Source organism: Tiliqua scincoides, chromosome 3 (assembly GCF_035046505.1).
Source record: "Tiliqua scincoides isolate rTilSci1 chromosome 3, rTilSci1.hap2, whole genome shotgun sequence".
NCBI lineage: Eukaryota > Metazoa > Chordata > Lepidosauria > Squamata > Scincidae > Tiliqua > Tiliqua scincoides.
In genome coordinates this window covers 216,667,672-216,682,715 of record NC_089823.1, presented here as the reverse complement: position 1 = coordinate 216,682,715, position 15,044 = coordinate 216,667,672, and the positions used below count along the sequence as shown (strand labels likewise).

Genomic DNA, 15,044 nt, shown 5'->3' with positions numbered 1-15,044 from the left:
TTATATGAAATATTGGAATTTCTGTTCTATATCCAAATGTCTCGAGCAGATAATTGACCCATTTGTTGAAGTGGAAATTATTGGATTGCCTGTTGACTGCTGCCAGGACCAGACTAGAGTGGTAGACGACAATGGTAAGAGATATAGCTTGAAGCATCTTTTATAGGTTACATTCTTAAGTATTAGCATGTAATTAAGACAACAGGCCTGTGCAGGCCTCTAGAGCAGGGGCGTCCAAACATTTTGGCAGGAGGGCCACATCATCTCTCTGACACTGTGTCGGGGGCTAGGGAAAAAAGAATTAATTTACATTTAAAATTTGAATAAATTTTTCATAAATGAATATATTAGAGATGGAACTTATATGAATGAATGAAGGTCTTGCAGTAGCTCAAGGCCTATAAAAGGCCTTGTACAAAACAAGGCTAGCTTTTCCTTCGCTGCCACTACTGCATCACAGATGTGAAACAGCAAGTAGTGGAGGGAGCCCTCATCTCACAGCTCAGGTGAGAGGTCGAACAGTCATCCTCACACAGAGAGCAGTTGCATCAGGCCAACACGGGGTCCAGCAAGTCTCCGGAGGGCCAGAGGCTCATTGGAGACTGGAGACTCCCAGATTGGGAGCCTCTGAGGGCCAGGGTTTGGGCAACCCTGCTCTAGAGAGTAAACCCTATTGAGCACAATGGGACTTTTGTCTGAGTAAATATGCATAGGATTACTCTGTAAAGCTATAATTCTGTATGCACTTACTTTGGAGTAAGGCTGAGATTCAGTCTGTGCATCCCAGCTCCCTAGGGAGGCGTGGCTAGCTGCCAGGGGCATCCTGAGGCATTTAGGGGAGAGAGGTGGCCGTAGCTGCTCTACTCAGCTGCAAGTGTTGCCTCCCTACTTGCTGCTTTTCCTCGGCTGTAAACAAGGTGGGTGGGGCAGCATGAGGTGGGGAGGTCGTGTGAAACAGGTTAGGGGGAGGTGCGAGAGAAGGCTGGCTGGGCAGTGGTAGAGGTACTGCATCTCATCAGCACCAGGCACGCTCCTTGAAGGCTTCAAACTGGGAGGGAAGAGTAAGTACAAGCAGCTCAGCGCTTTCCTCCACTTGGAGAGCCAGCCTGCTCTTAGTGGGGGGGGGGGTCCAAATACCTCAGCCTGCATTCCTCCATCTTGCCTGGGAGGAATAGGGGTGGCAGCTGCATGTTGGGGTGTATGTGTGTGAGCAGCCCCCATCTGCCTTTGGGGTGAGTTGTAATCTTCCTTGGTGTGGCTGCAATCCTTTCCATACTTTCCTGGGAGTAAGCCCCATTGACTCAAATGGGTTTGAGTCCCCCAGCAAATTCATCACTTCCCCCTCCCTTTCCAAAACCCTCCAGGCGTGCTGCTAACAAACTCAGGGCACAATCCTAACCAGGTCTACTTGGAAGTAAGTCCTATTTTGTTCACTGGGGCTTACTCTCAGATAAGTGTGGTTAGGACTGCAGCCTCAGAGTGCTGGCAGCTGTTTTTTTGTTTCTAATGTATAATTATAACACCTTCATCCCCATTTTGGAGGTAACTGAGTTAAGGTGTTGTAATGGGGAGCCGTGGCCAATGGCTACAAGGATCAGGGGAGCCGAGAGCCGGAAAAGTTCGAGAACCACTGGAGGAAAGTGTAGTGAACTCAATAGGACTAGCAGAGCAATCCTAACTTATGCTGTAAGCAACACAAGTTTCAGGCAGCCAGAGGCTCGCCCTGAGGCAAGGGGAAACTTTTCCCCTTACCCTGGGGAGAGCCACTGCAGTCCCAATGGGGCTACTCGGATCGGCACCACCTCAATCGGCAACACAAATCCAAGCAGCCCAGGACCGCCCCAAGCCTGCCAGGAGCAGGGCTAGGATCAGGCATAAGTGCTGGGTCCTGGCCCCGCCTCCTGCTCCCTGCCTGCCCACCCCTGGAAACACCTGCCCCCCCAATAGGATTCTAGATATTTGGTGGGGTGGGGGAGAGGGCTGCTGCTCCTCTGCTATATTGTACAGTTGCTTAATATTTATTGGTGCTACGTACCTATAGCTAGTGGCCATGATCTGATGGTTGCATATGGGTAAATAAGCCCCTGTAGCTTTCCCACTGACTTCAACAGTCACCTCTCCAATGAATGGAGAGTTCTATGCATCTCTCAGAACAGCCCATGGAGCTTAGAACCAGCGAAGATTTTGTCATTCTCATTGAGCAGCAGCTTATTCCGCTATCATAAATGAATATTAAACAGTTCAATGCATTTGCTGATGGGTCAAGATTTTACAAAGAATCCCCCGAGGGACTGCCCAAAGGCTACGTTTCTGCAAAGCATGAGCAATGTAGACTGAACCTCATGTTTATTTAAGCAGAAAGAAATCTGTGTGATTTGCTTAAGTCACAATCTTTATATTGAAGCTGAAGAGCAGGTCAAGTTTCCTAGATAATGAGAAGAGGTAATAAGGGCAAGAAAACCCTTATTAATGAGAGTTAAGGAAGCGGATAGTGTTGGAGTAATTACTGAGTTTCTAAGGGAAGAATTAGGCAGTGAAGGCACAAGGAATGTTGGTTCGACAGCATGATCCAATTCAGAGAGGCTAGCAAAAATGTTAACTTCTTTGCCAAAGGGCTATAGATTTTTTTCCCCCCTTTCTCCACCAATGTCAGGGTAAGAAATAATTGCTTGTCCTCCTGCTCTGTCAAGCTTTGCAGGTTCCTTCTGATGGGTGATGCTGTTTTGATTCTTAATATTCCGTTTTCTGAGCTAAACATGCTGAAATGGCAAGCCAAAGAGATCTCTTTCATAAGACCTCGCTTTTTCTTTCTCTCTGTATTTCTGCCCTGTGTATCAATTTGTGCACAATATAAAACAGCGTGGTGGAGAATGTTGTTTTTCTGGAGTACCTGACAGCATTTTGGTGGAACTTGAGCCCCTTCTTGCTGGCTGACCTGGCCTCCAGCATTAGTACTCCAGGGATTTGAAGGTTCCCTGTCCAGCTGCCTTCCCCAGATGTTGTTTGCAATGCCTCCCCCTTTATTGGTGAGGCTGTAGGCACTCCCTTCATGCCACCTGATTTTTCCCCCAGCGCTCCTGTGCTCAGGCACTTCATGTAGGCAAAACGCAAAGCTGTTGGGGTCACTTTGAATAACGGGCAACAAGAGTTAGGGAACTTGCACTTGCTTTCTTAAGATAGGCTGTTGCCTGTCACCTTGGAACCTATTGCTCGAATTTTCCTGAAATGGTGCTTTAGAATGGCAGTTAGCCCATTTCTGCCCAGGCCACTGGTGTACACATTTGGTCCCTGTTGCATATATGCAACGTTGGTCAGAAATGGCTTAATGGCAGCAGTTTTACACATTGAGATTACTGGGTGAGACCATATGGAAATGGCTTTCTGTAATGGGGCTGCTCGAATGACTTAACTTGAGAATTGACCTTTACTGCTTCATTTCACCTAGTCTTAGTTTGGCATGACTAGGCATGACTATGGTCAAGGTGCATGCTTTGAAACTTTTCATTATTCTGTTTTTATAAAAATAATGAAATACACAAATGCACAGGTTTAAAGAATTGCAGCATGCACTGATCATGGGCCTTTAGTAAGTGGCTGAAATAACCTCTGTTTTTGGAGAAAACAGAAGATACTTCCAAGTAGAGATGGCCAGCTTCTATAATATCAGGAGACATCATGTTCTTCAGATACTGTGCTAGCACCAAGGCCAGAAGAATATCATTCCTCCACAAAGATAGATATGATGATGATGACAATTTGCACAGATGACTTTTTTTTTTCTCACCTTGACTTCTTGCATTCTCTATGCTTGATAGGGTTCAATCCTGTCTGGGAAGAAACTCTCACTTTCACCATCCATATGCCTGAAATAGCTTTAGTTCGGTTTCTCGTTTGGGATCATGATCCTATTGGCCGAGACTTTGTCGGACAAAGAACTGTGGCCTTTAGCAGCCTTATGCCTGGTTAGTATAATTTGTTTGCTTGTTTTTTGTTGCTGAGTTGAAACCAGGAAGTGCAATGTGAGACCGGTACTACAGGTAAAAGGACTAAAGTGTCTCTGCTTGTGTTGTGGGTTTTTAGAAAGGGACAAATGATGCTGATCTTCTGGTCTAAGCACTTGAGGCACGGGTGCAAGAATACATGTATAGGCAAATGGGGGAAACAGTAGTCTTCATTGGAGTTGGAAGCTAGACTCCAGATAAGGCTGAAGTAATAATGGTTTTAGCAAATTCTGCGACTTAATTGGAAGGGGATACCTGCCATTGCTGGAGTCTGATCTCTTAGAGTCATTCAGATCTTTTATATTGGTTTATGTATTGTAGCAGTTCTCAAACTCTCAGGGAGTTTGAGAATGGTGTTTGTGGGGAGGGGAGGGGCAGCAACATGGTTGCCATGATTGTGCTGCTGCCAGAAAAGAAAGGATTTTCTTAACTTACCTGGGGCTCATTATGGCTCTCTGGAGGGTCTGGGGAGCCTGCGGCCCCTTCTGCCACCCTCCCCGTACCTCCAAAATACAGTAAAAAGAAAAAACAACAACTCTGAGTTTCTCAACAGAAACCAGAAATGGTTTTTGTTGTGTTTTTTTGCTTTTTACAGTACTTTGGAGGCATGGGGAGTGCTGCAGAGGGGTTTGCAGGATCCCCAGACCCTCTAGAGAGCCATAGCGACCCCCAGGAAAGTTATAAACCCCTTTCCAACCCAGCAGCAACACGATAGTGGTGATCAAGTCACTGCCAATTTCTTGGTCACTCCTCTTAAGGGGGAATGGCCTTCTTCCAGTTCCCTCATGGGTCATGACCCACCAGTTTGAGAACCACTTGGTTTAAATTCTGCCTTTACAAACAAGAGATTTCAAATAAAGTGGGCCCTCTGTATCCATGGGAGATCTGTTCCAGGATCCCTGTGGATACCGAATCCTGCAGATAATGAAATTTAAGGGAGGAGGCTACTTCAGCAAACCAGAAGCATAGAAGACCACCCTACATCTCGGAAGACCTCCTAGATGCTTCTGAAAGGCACTTCTAGTTGCGTCTGGGAGGTCCTTTGAGGCTCTCCAGCTGCTAAGCCCGCGAATCAGGAGGACCCAGTGTATACAGTACTGTATACAGTTTACTATAATTGCAGAGTAAATCAAAACAATAAGAAAAACCAAACATTGACAAAAACATCAAAAAGCAGCCGCCACTGACCAGGCATAGGAACAACCAACCAAATGCACTTTGAATCCGAAAGATATTAACTTGTGGAAGGGATGGAACCATTCTTTACATTTCCAGGATAATGTCTGGAACTTGGTCTCTCCTCCATCAGGAGATAACAGGCACCTACATCAGGCATTCCCACATCAGACACTGCAGCATTTCCATCTCCCTTCACAAAAGCTTGAGACGAGTTTCTTCCTCAGCTGAAGGCTGCAGAAACAAATCATTACATAAGGCTTCCCAGCTTAAAATTCTCCTGGTCAATTCTACATGCTGTGTATTGACTATGTATGGCTACATGTGGGAGGCATCTTGGTCTGGAAAAAATACTAATTGCTGACTTTCCTCTTCACCAGGGTACCGTCATGTTTACCTGGAGGGCCTGACAGAAGCCTCTATATTTGTTCATATAACAATCAATGAAATTTATGGAAAGGTAAGAGGGGAACCATGGTCTTATCACTGCCTTAAATGGGTTGTTGTATGTTGCATGTTTTTGCACTCAAAATATTATATTGAGTACATAAAAGTAATGCATTTAAATATAGTAACAATTGCCCATCTCTGTAGAGAGTAGACAGTACCTCCTTTGGTGGACCAATGGTTCTGATTAGGCAGAAAAAAGGGATACTGGTCTCTGTAGAAACCCCTTTGCACTCTGCTCTGTGCACATGGAACAATCAAGATTGTGCTCTTGGTACATCATCACTTGTGGTCCAATCCTAATCATATGATAAGCTGGCAGATCTCACCATCTGACAGCATTGTCACGCAGGCTGTCATCACTGCACTGTGATGTCATCACATCCACAACATTCAGAGCTCCCATTCAGGACCCAACACACTCCCTTTGGCCTAACAGATTTACAACAGCAGAATAGCTGGTGGAGACCTGAGTAGGCTCATTGGGAACCAAGGAGTGGTAGAGGAGGCAAGAACTTACCTCTCCACCGATCTGGTCCCCAACTGGCCCTTGGGATGCAGTAGAGGCTGTGTCAATGGTGCTGAATCCTGCAGGCCTACCAAGGATAGGACTGGACAATTGGTAACCTAAGTACACTGAAACTCAGTCTTCTCTTATCACAGCTACATTTTCAACTTTCATTGTTTCAAAGCTCAGTGTTTTGAAAGCCCGAGTCAAGTTTCACACTAGAACAATTTCAAAATGAGAATCTAGTTGCACAGTGCCTGAATAGGATTGGGCTGCAAGTCTGTTATCTGGTCTTAAAGGATTGCATTATGGATCATATTAGCATTTTTGCTTTTACTACCCATTATAGTCTTAAACGAATGCAAATTTTCAGGTTTTCAAAACCTGATAATTTGAAACATCAGGTGCCTTTCATAAATCACTTAAAACAGAGTTCCAGTGCTTAATTAGCTTAATTGTGTGTAAATACACCACTTTAATTGTTTCTGGTGATCACACTGTTATTCCTGGTAGTTTCTTTAGAAGCCAGCAGTAGGCAAATGGACCCAGCTTCTCTTACGCACACAGAAAAACTATGATTTAGCAGACTTCAGCTCAACAGCTGTAGGAAACAATCGACAATTTCTGAGGTCCCAGAAGTCCATTAAACCCTTACAGAACTCTCTCGGGAATGCCAAAGCAGCTGAGTCAGAAATTGCGCTCTGCAGGCTTATCCACCTGGAAAGGGAGGAACTCACCATTACTTAGAACAGCCTCAGGAATGGAGAAATGTCTAGAAATTCCCAGTACATCTTGCTCAAGGGCAAAATGGAGAACAGCAGCTCAATCACAAGCCAAGGAAGGTAGCTTGCCCCTTCAAGCTATAGCCTGCCCTGCAGCCTACTCCTGCAGCCCTCTCCAAACCATTACCAACTTCAGCGAGCTCATTGGTGTTGCTGCAGCTCCATAGAGCACCCTAATGGGGAGCAGAGCAATGTGGTAGCACCAACAGAGCTTTCTAAGGTAGGAGTTTAATGGTTATTTGGATTTAACAAACTTGAACTTGACAGTCTCCCCCCCCCCTTTTTATCCATTAAATCAAGAGTTTACTGTATTGATTGATTTATTGCTCCAGGTCTGTAGCTAAATGTGGCCTTTCTGATCAGGCACATTTATTATCTTTACAGATATCTTGAAAAAGAAGAATCAAACGATTAAAGCTAACTTGCTTTTAGGTTTTGCTTACCATTCCACAAAGGAGTAGTTTTTAGGGAGATCCTGCTGAGTTTCTTAAGTCAGTTTTCAGTATTGCAGGTCAGACAACATGGGGCCAAGGACAGGCAATGTGAAACCTTTGGGAGCTATCAAGCTCATCAGTGCAGCCCCACACTGCTACCAGAGGGTAATTGTGGTCCTCTTAACACCAGGGAAAGGAGGCGGGGAACAGGTTTTCCAAGAGCCAAAACTGACGGGTGAAATATGCCTCAGAGCCCTCTGTTGCTACCTCTGAACATAGAGCATCCATAATCTAGCCACCTGTCTTCATTCTTTTCCCCCCAAATAATACAGGCAAAACATAGACCCATTATCCGACTTGATAGATGCAGCTTATTGTTGCCGGATAAAATAAGTGTTGTATAGTAGAATGAATTGACTGTTGCTATTAGTAGACTCATCCCCAGGGTGACCAGATGTCCTCTTTTGCAGTAATTACAAGGCACCCCAAAATGTAGGATATCGAAGAAATTTGTAGGACATGATAAAATAAAAGCTAAAAACACTCGTATATTGTTTCCATGTGGTTAATTTAAACACTGTATTACTTATTAAATTTAAAACTATATTACATATAATTTATTACGTATAATTAATTGCAAGAAGGCTGTGCGCTGCCTGCAGGGGCCCGCTCACAGGGAAAAGGAAGGCATTTCTTTTCTAGGGCACAAGGCTAAAAGAGAGGACATGTCCTGGAAAAAGAGGATGTCTGGTCACCCTGCTCATCCCTCCCCTTTATCTCAGTGTTTTTCCCCTGTCTGCCTAGAGGTTGGGGGCTGCTGCTTTTTGTTTGATGTGGCTTGTTGCTTTGAGTAACTCTTATCTCCTTGCTCGGTGCTGATTCCTGTGTTGTTGCTGCATGGATGTAGAACTTGGACAGCTGACTCAGGTCTATTTTAAAAAACTGGAGTTGGATAAATGGGTATTGAGGGGCCATAGGTACTGCCAATCTCAAGATTTCAGGAGGGTACTGAGTTAAAGTATATGGAGAATGACCTGTTTCTAAAGGATAGGGTAGATGGTTTTCTGCTGTTTCTATAAAAAGGAACACTTGTCCTGCTTTGGATCCTCCCTGTCTTACCAGCTAGAGATGAGCATTTAAAGTACAAGTAGTTAAATCCAGCACAAGGGAAAAAAGTTTCCTAATTGTAGACATAGTTCAGCAAAGTGACAAGATGCAGAGCAAGTTTATTAAAAAAAAAAAAAAGTTTAAAAAAAAACCATCTTCCTTGGCTGCTTTTCAAGGCTAGTTGGCCTGTCTGCTCTTGGGAATGCAGTGGGTATGGAGAATTGACTAGAAAATTGTGCATGCCCCGTTTAGCTCTGTGGGCCAATTCAGGCGTGCAGTGTTGCTTCCAGGTCGATCAAGCTGAGCATGCCACATGAAGGAAGCAATATATAATCTGGTGCATCCTCAGTTAGACCTTTTCTGCAGAGATTAATGTAAACATAGCATAGCATTTTTCAGCCATTATGCTCAAGCCACCAGGGAGTGGAGACTGTAACCTGGAATGCACCAGGTCAAATAGCACATTTCTGCTCCAGGATACTTGGAACTCCTTCATGTGAAGGAAGACACAAAACACCTGAAGCAGCCCCATGATTCACAAGACTGATCTATGACAAACGCTTGACTTCGCTTGTTTTCTTGTGACCAAATTGCCCGACGTGTTTGCCTTTCTTTGCCTTTCAGTGGAGTCCCTTAATCCTCAACCCCAGTTACACTATAATGCACTTTCTAGGAGCCACAAAGGTAGCCTTTTTTTAAGCATGCACTTCTGCTCTTGCTGGACACAGATTTCTTTTATGGAGCCGTTCTCAACCGCATGATCTGTAACTTCAGTGTCACTTCATTTCCCATCAAGAATACGAAAACTTGAGCTGTTGCTTTGAAGTGGCCCATGTCATCAAAGTCCATGGCTGTGGGCAAGGCAGCCTTTTCACCTCAGGACATTCCTTGCAAGCTTGTCATGTGTAATTAGGGAACCTTTTGTAAAGCTCCTTTGCCATCATGGCAGCCTGCCTTCCTGATGGGCAGCAACTCCCTCATGCATGCATGAACTCATGGTGAGCTGTGGCTGTGGCTGTATTTTCCCGGACCAACTAGATGTGGTCTTGTTTAGTTTCATAGCTGTTTGCTTGCTTGAGGTTCTTTTCATTCATTGCCCAGACGATGTACACAGGCAACAGTTTAGAGATGCATTTCTGTAAAACATGCCACATTTTCAAAAAATCTGTAGCATTTATTCTACTTCTTTATACTTTTAGAACAAGCAACTGATAGGACTCCGAGGGCTTTTTAACAAGAACCCCAAATATAATCCTGTGGACAACAGTGCTAATTGTGTTCGGAAAAGGTCCATTGGAGAGCGACTTCTCCGGCGCACAGCCAGTGCTCCAGCCAAGGGCAGGAAGAAGAGCAAAATGGGCTTTCAGGAAGCTACTGAGCTTAAAGAAAGTGTTTCTGAGGGCACAGATTTGAAAGACAAGGACGGAGTTCTAAAACGTACAAGCAGAAGTTTGCAAGCACGTCCAATATCCATGCCAGTTGACAAATATCTTCTGATGGGCTTGCCATCACCAGATCAGGGTGATACAGAAGGTGCTGATGCTACACAAAATAAAAAGACCCCTGGTAAGTTGCTTTTGTTAAGGCATTCATTTTAATAAGTTCTTTGATCAGTTCAGTTCCAGTGAACTCAGTGGGACAGACGTCCAAGGAAACATGCATGGGGTTAGGTTTGTACAGCAAGCAACTCTCCAGACATCAGGGATCCATGGAATAATGTGATGTTGAAGGTGTCATCTCTGGTTTGCCAAGCAGCAACAGAGATCATGACACATTAGCATTGCTGGGATGATGGTGGTGAAAAGGTTTAGAATTGGAAGACTAGAGCTTTAGAATTCAGATCAGTGCATTTTCAAGAGCACTAGCAGCTCTGTTGGGGAGCATGCAATACTGATTGCAATACCAATTGCATGTGGATCTTTCCCACCCAATCAGCTGGGTAAGACAGTACTGATGGAATTGGCTCACCTGCATGCATATTGCATTTGCTCATGCCCGCACAGATACCAGCAATGTGAGATCACATTGCAGTATCCCATGCTTCAAAGCACGGGTGCTAAGGAGGACTTACAATTTTGTTTTTGGGTAGTCTCCAGGGAGTGTAGTCCTTAATTACATGGCAGTGACTAAGAGCGGCCACTTTGTGATCTTGACATATGTGTCTGGCAAACGGATGCAGTGGCAAGCGAGAGCATTTTGCTCACCTTAAAGATTGCTTACTTTTGGAAAGCTGGAGGTTTCAACTTGTTGCCAAATAGCTTAATATGACTGAAGGAGGCTTCAAAGTGATTTCAGTTTGTACACCTAGGAAACAATTGGTTCATTTAGCATGCATAGGGGTATTACTATCCCAGGTTTTTTGTTTTGTTTTTGTCTGACCAGGAAAACCCCTTCACCTTAAGGTTGGGGAACAAATTCTCAGTGTATCACAAGCCAATAGTTGGGTGAACCATAAAGCAGCCAGACAAAAGGAAATTTGTTATCTGGCTATGAGATAGCGAAGTGACTTCACTATTTTTTCCCCTTTTCATTAGCTGATTTACTTAACTCCTGTATTAGTGATAAGTGGACAAATTCTTCATGGTTTATTTAATTATTTTAAGCTGTAACAGAATCCAAGAGTTAAAAAACAAAGGCTGTTTGTCACTCCAAAAGTGCTTGTCATGTTTGCCATTGTCTTACTTATTTTTAAGCTTTCTCCATCTATCCCTCCTTTCTTACTTACCAAATCTCCCCAAATGTTTGATTTGCAGCTATATTTAGGGACCTGGAACGGGTCAGGAAGTGATTGGAGCTCATGTTATCGAGCTGTTGTTCAAAGTTGACCGCCTTTGCAGCCGTCATAAAGATTGCTTTGCTTCATGGCAATCTTTAAACCATTTGCCTTGAAGTGGTTCTCTTCAGTTTGAGAATTGTAGATAGACAGATTGAGAGAGAAGCAAACTTTACCCAGTGGAATGTTTTTTCTTAATCCCATTAATTTGATGAATGTGTGGCATTAGAAAGTCAGAGGATTTCCTAAGGCCACAGTGCACGGAACCCAGGTATTGGATGTGTAATTCAAGAGTTCTAATAAGTATGCCTCTTGTTTCCAGATGGTGTTTTAACAGAGCTGTTTTGTTCTGTCTTTGTTTGCCATGCTTCTATATAGTACAAATCTGAATAGGAACACAGCTGAAGGTAATGCCACATGTCCAGATTATGGTACCTCATTGACATTCTTTACAACCAGTATTACATCATGTCTTTGATGATGTAATAGAGCATTAAAGGAAACCTTCAATGAAGTGCCTCCGACTATATATTTTTTTCCCATTTCTTCATATCATGTGGATAATTTGTACTAAACTTGCACAACCCCATAATTAAATCCTCTCACGATTGTGACCAATTTGACATTCTTCATTTGTCTGTCTCAAGGCAAAGTAGACGTAAGCAGGGGAGAGTGCATTCTTCTTAACAAGTGAATCTGTTTTCTGTTTTCCTTTTAATTGATTTAGCAGAAAGTAAAAACGATACAAGCGAGGACCAAAGAAAAGTGAAAGAGCCAGCCTCCTCTTCTCCAGAAAAAGATCCCTCTTTTACAAAGCTTGCATCTCCGTTTAAGAAAGGTATTCCCAAGATTGATGACGGTGCAACTTTACCTACCTGTGAAAAATCGGAAAGCCTTGACTTTGCAATGGGAATAGCTGAAACCTATTTCTCCACTGAGTATTGGAAAAGTAGTATTTCCAGTGAGTCTGTTCATTCAAAGAAGGAACTTGGAAGAGAAAACGGTCAAGAGCTAAGTAGTACGGATCAAAAGACGTTGGCGGACAGTGTGCTATGCAATGACAAAAAAACAGTAGCAGGAAATTGTCTTCCTGATCCAGCACTGAATAAGAGTAAATCTCACACAATTGTAAATAGCACTCTAACTAATTTATCATTAAAGGATGTATCTTTGGCTCTCTGTTACGATGTCCCCGATTCTCATTCTACACCAGGCACACAAGATAGTGATATTTCTTGCCTTATCAATGAAGTGTCATTAATCAATGACAGTGATGCAGGGAGTTCTGTTTCAGCATTGATAGGACAGGTGGATGTCACAGATGACCAAATGAATTTGGCTGATGTTTCAAGCCCTTCTGGAATCAGCACCAAGAAAATTACTATAAAGCCTGTTCATTCACCACAGGCATTACCAAATTACCCAAATACAACTTTTGACTACCAGGCACCTAGCATGACACCTACTGTATACTCAAAACCAGAAGCAATGATGATTTCTACCCCTAAGACAACAGAATGTTCTTTGTACTCAATTATCCACGAGGCTTCTCTTTCTCCACCTTCTAATCATAAATTTGTCAGCAAATCTGCTTGCCAGGATACAAACCATTGTGCAGAAGACATTTGTGCATTGCTTTCTTGCATTTCATCTGCCAGCACACGGAAAGCAAACCCCAAAAGAAAGTGTGGGACAAACTGGGAATCACTCAGCAACTCCTGTGACAGCTCAGGCTTGGAGAACACAATAGTTGTCCCTTTAGCTTGCATAAATTCTACAGGTAGCAGCCTTATGGAGGCTGATGGGACACTACAAGACCTCTTGATAACTGCGTACGAATATAAGAGAGAAGACATGACCCACCTTGCTTCTCCACTGAAACTCAAGCATAATCAGGACACTCTGCAGTACAATGAAAGAATCTGTGGGAATCTAAACAGTGAGAACCTTCACAGTGCCAACCTAGTCAAAGAATCCAAGTATAGCAGTGAGAAGAACCGGTATCTCCCTTACCCAGAACACCAAAGTGTGGCGCACTTATACAATAATTATTCACAAATTTCAGATGCGCAAAATGACTTGTTGAACATTTCTCAAAGAGCCAACATGGACTCCTTTCTGATGCCCAAGAATGTTTTGTCTTATCCTTCTCCCGCAACTCAAACACAGCCAAGTCCTTGCAAATCTAAAAGTCTTGGAGACTTGACTTCAGAAGATATCTCCTGCAATTTTGAGAGCAAGTACAAGTACATTAGCAGAGGTTTTATTACATCTGGCATGAGAGACAAGATGGTGGCTGCTCTGAAGGCTAAGAAGCCACAGGGTACAGATTCTCTGACTGAACAGCTACGGAAACTAGTGTCTTTTGATCAGGAGGATGGTTGCCCACCATTTTGTTCTAAGCAGAATGATGATTGCCCTAAAATGTTGGTCCGAAAGCTATCATCGAGGAGTCAAAGCAGAGTACGAAACATTGCTAGTCGTGCCAAGGAAAGGCAAGAAGCCAACAAGCAAAAACTTTCAAATGCCGTCAGTAATGTAACAGGGGTTGTCCTTAGAAATAAGCCCTCTGCATCTCCACACGTTATCAACAGGCATTCCACTGGCTCTTACATAGCAAGCTATCTGGATACCTTCAACGCAGATAACTTAGAAGGCCGCGGTATCCCAGAAGGTGCGTGTACAACTTTGCGCAATGGGTACAATGATCGGTTTTATACAGATGACTCTCTTCTGGAGACCAAGTCAAGTGAAGATGATAAACCAGAAATTTATTTTCTTCTGAGACTGTAAATTGTATAAATGTACATCTTCATTGTTCACAAGCTTTCTCACTGAATGAAGGATTATCAGCAAGCAAGCACTGCTGCCATTAGCATTTAAATTACTCAGAAATGTATTTCTCGCTTTGAGTCTTGTCATGAATTAATGTGACCATTTCCGTCAAAGTTGATATAAATAGAGATGTTGTAAGATTCCATGTCCTTCTGTTTTTAGAAATCATGTACAAACATGAGGCATTTGTGCTTTTTGTTTGCATGCAGTAAGTCACAATGTCCTGTATTTGCAGCGCATGTACAACAAAAGTTGGCACAGCTATAAGTTGCTGCAAAGTGCAGCACTCAGTACAGTAATTTTTCTCTCTGTGCAATCATTTAGCTACATTTGCAGCCCAATCCTATCCAACATAGGCACAGTGGGGCCACCAGCCTCACACTGTATCCAGCACTGGAATTGAACAGGCAGGAGGTCTCTTTGGGGTAAAAGAACATTTGTTCTGTTGCCCCATATTAATCACAAGCCTACTCAATGGGGCTGCTTGGATCCATGCTAGCTAAATTGCAGGCAAAGAACTGCGAAGCCCTATGTAGGGCTTTTAGGGCTGGGATGGGGGTTAACCTATGTCAGTACTAACTGTGGTTAATGCCAAACAAGATTATCCATGTAACCAGAGTTTGAAAAGATAGCTTGATGTTGGTGTTTCAGTCCTTGCTGGTTAACATACACCACGGTTTGCTTTGAGGCAAATGCAACCCAGTATTGTGAATAAACCAATTTATATAAGCAGGAGAGTTATGGGGAAAGGGAGAATTTACATGGGAGAAAGGAGGGAATATGTAAACTAGAGAGCAACCCTGTATATTTATCATAAAACCCAACCCAGAATTCACAATATGATGCTGTCTTTCTTTTCTATGGAATGTCTAGCATTTCACTGGTACCAATTACATATCATCTCAGAATGGGTATAAATGAGAGAGCAGAGCAATTTTTAAGGGAATGTCATGCTTTCCGCATTTTTATTCTGTATATTTA

General features: G+C 43.3%; 1 protein-coding gene across 1 annotated transcript in view; it reads left to right on the top strand.

Annotated features, from left to right (window-relative positions):
* PLCH1 (phospholipase C eta 1) overlaps window positions 1–14,021 on the top strand; it is a 126,195-nt gene extending 112,174 nt beyond the window's left edge. Inside the window, exons 18-23 of the mRNA XM_066620633.1 lie at window positions 50–134; window positions 3,816–3,962; window positions 5,558–5,637; window positions 9,080–9,139; window positions 9,655–10,025; window positions 11,978–14,021. Of these exons, the coding sequence (XP_066476730.1) occupies window positions 50–134; window positions 3,816–3,962; window positions 5,558–5,637; window positions 9,080–9,139; window positions 9,655–10,025; window positions 11,978–14,021 (2,787 nt within the window). The remainder of the gene's footprint in view (window positions 1–49; window positions 135–3,815; window positions 3,963–5,557; window positions 5,638–9,079; window positions 9,140–9,654; window positions 10,026–11,977) is intronic.
* Window positions 14,022–15,044: the final 1,023 nt, after the last annotated feature.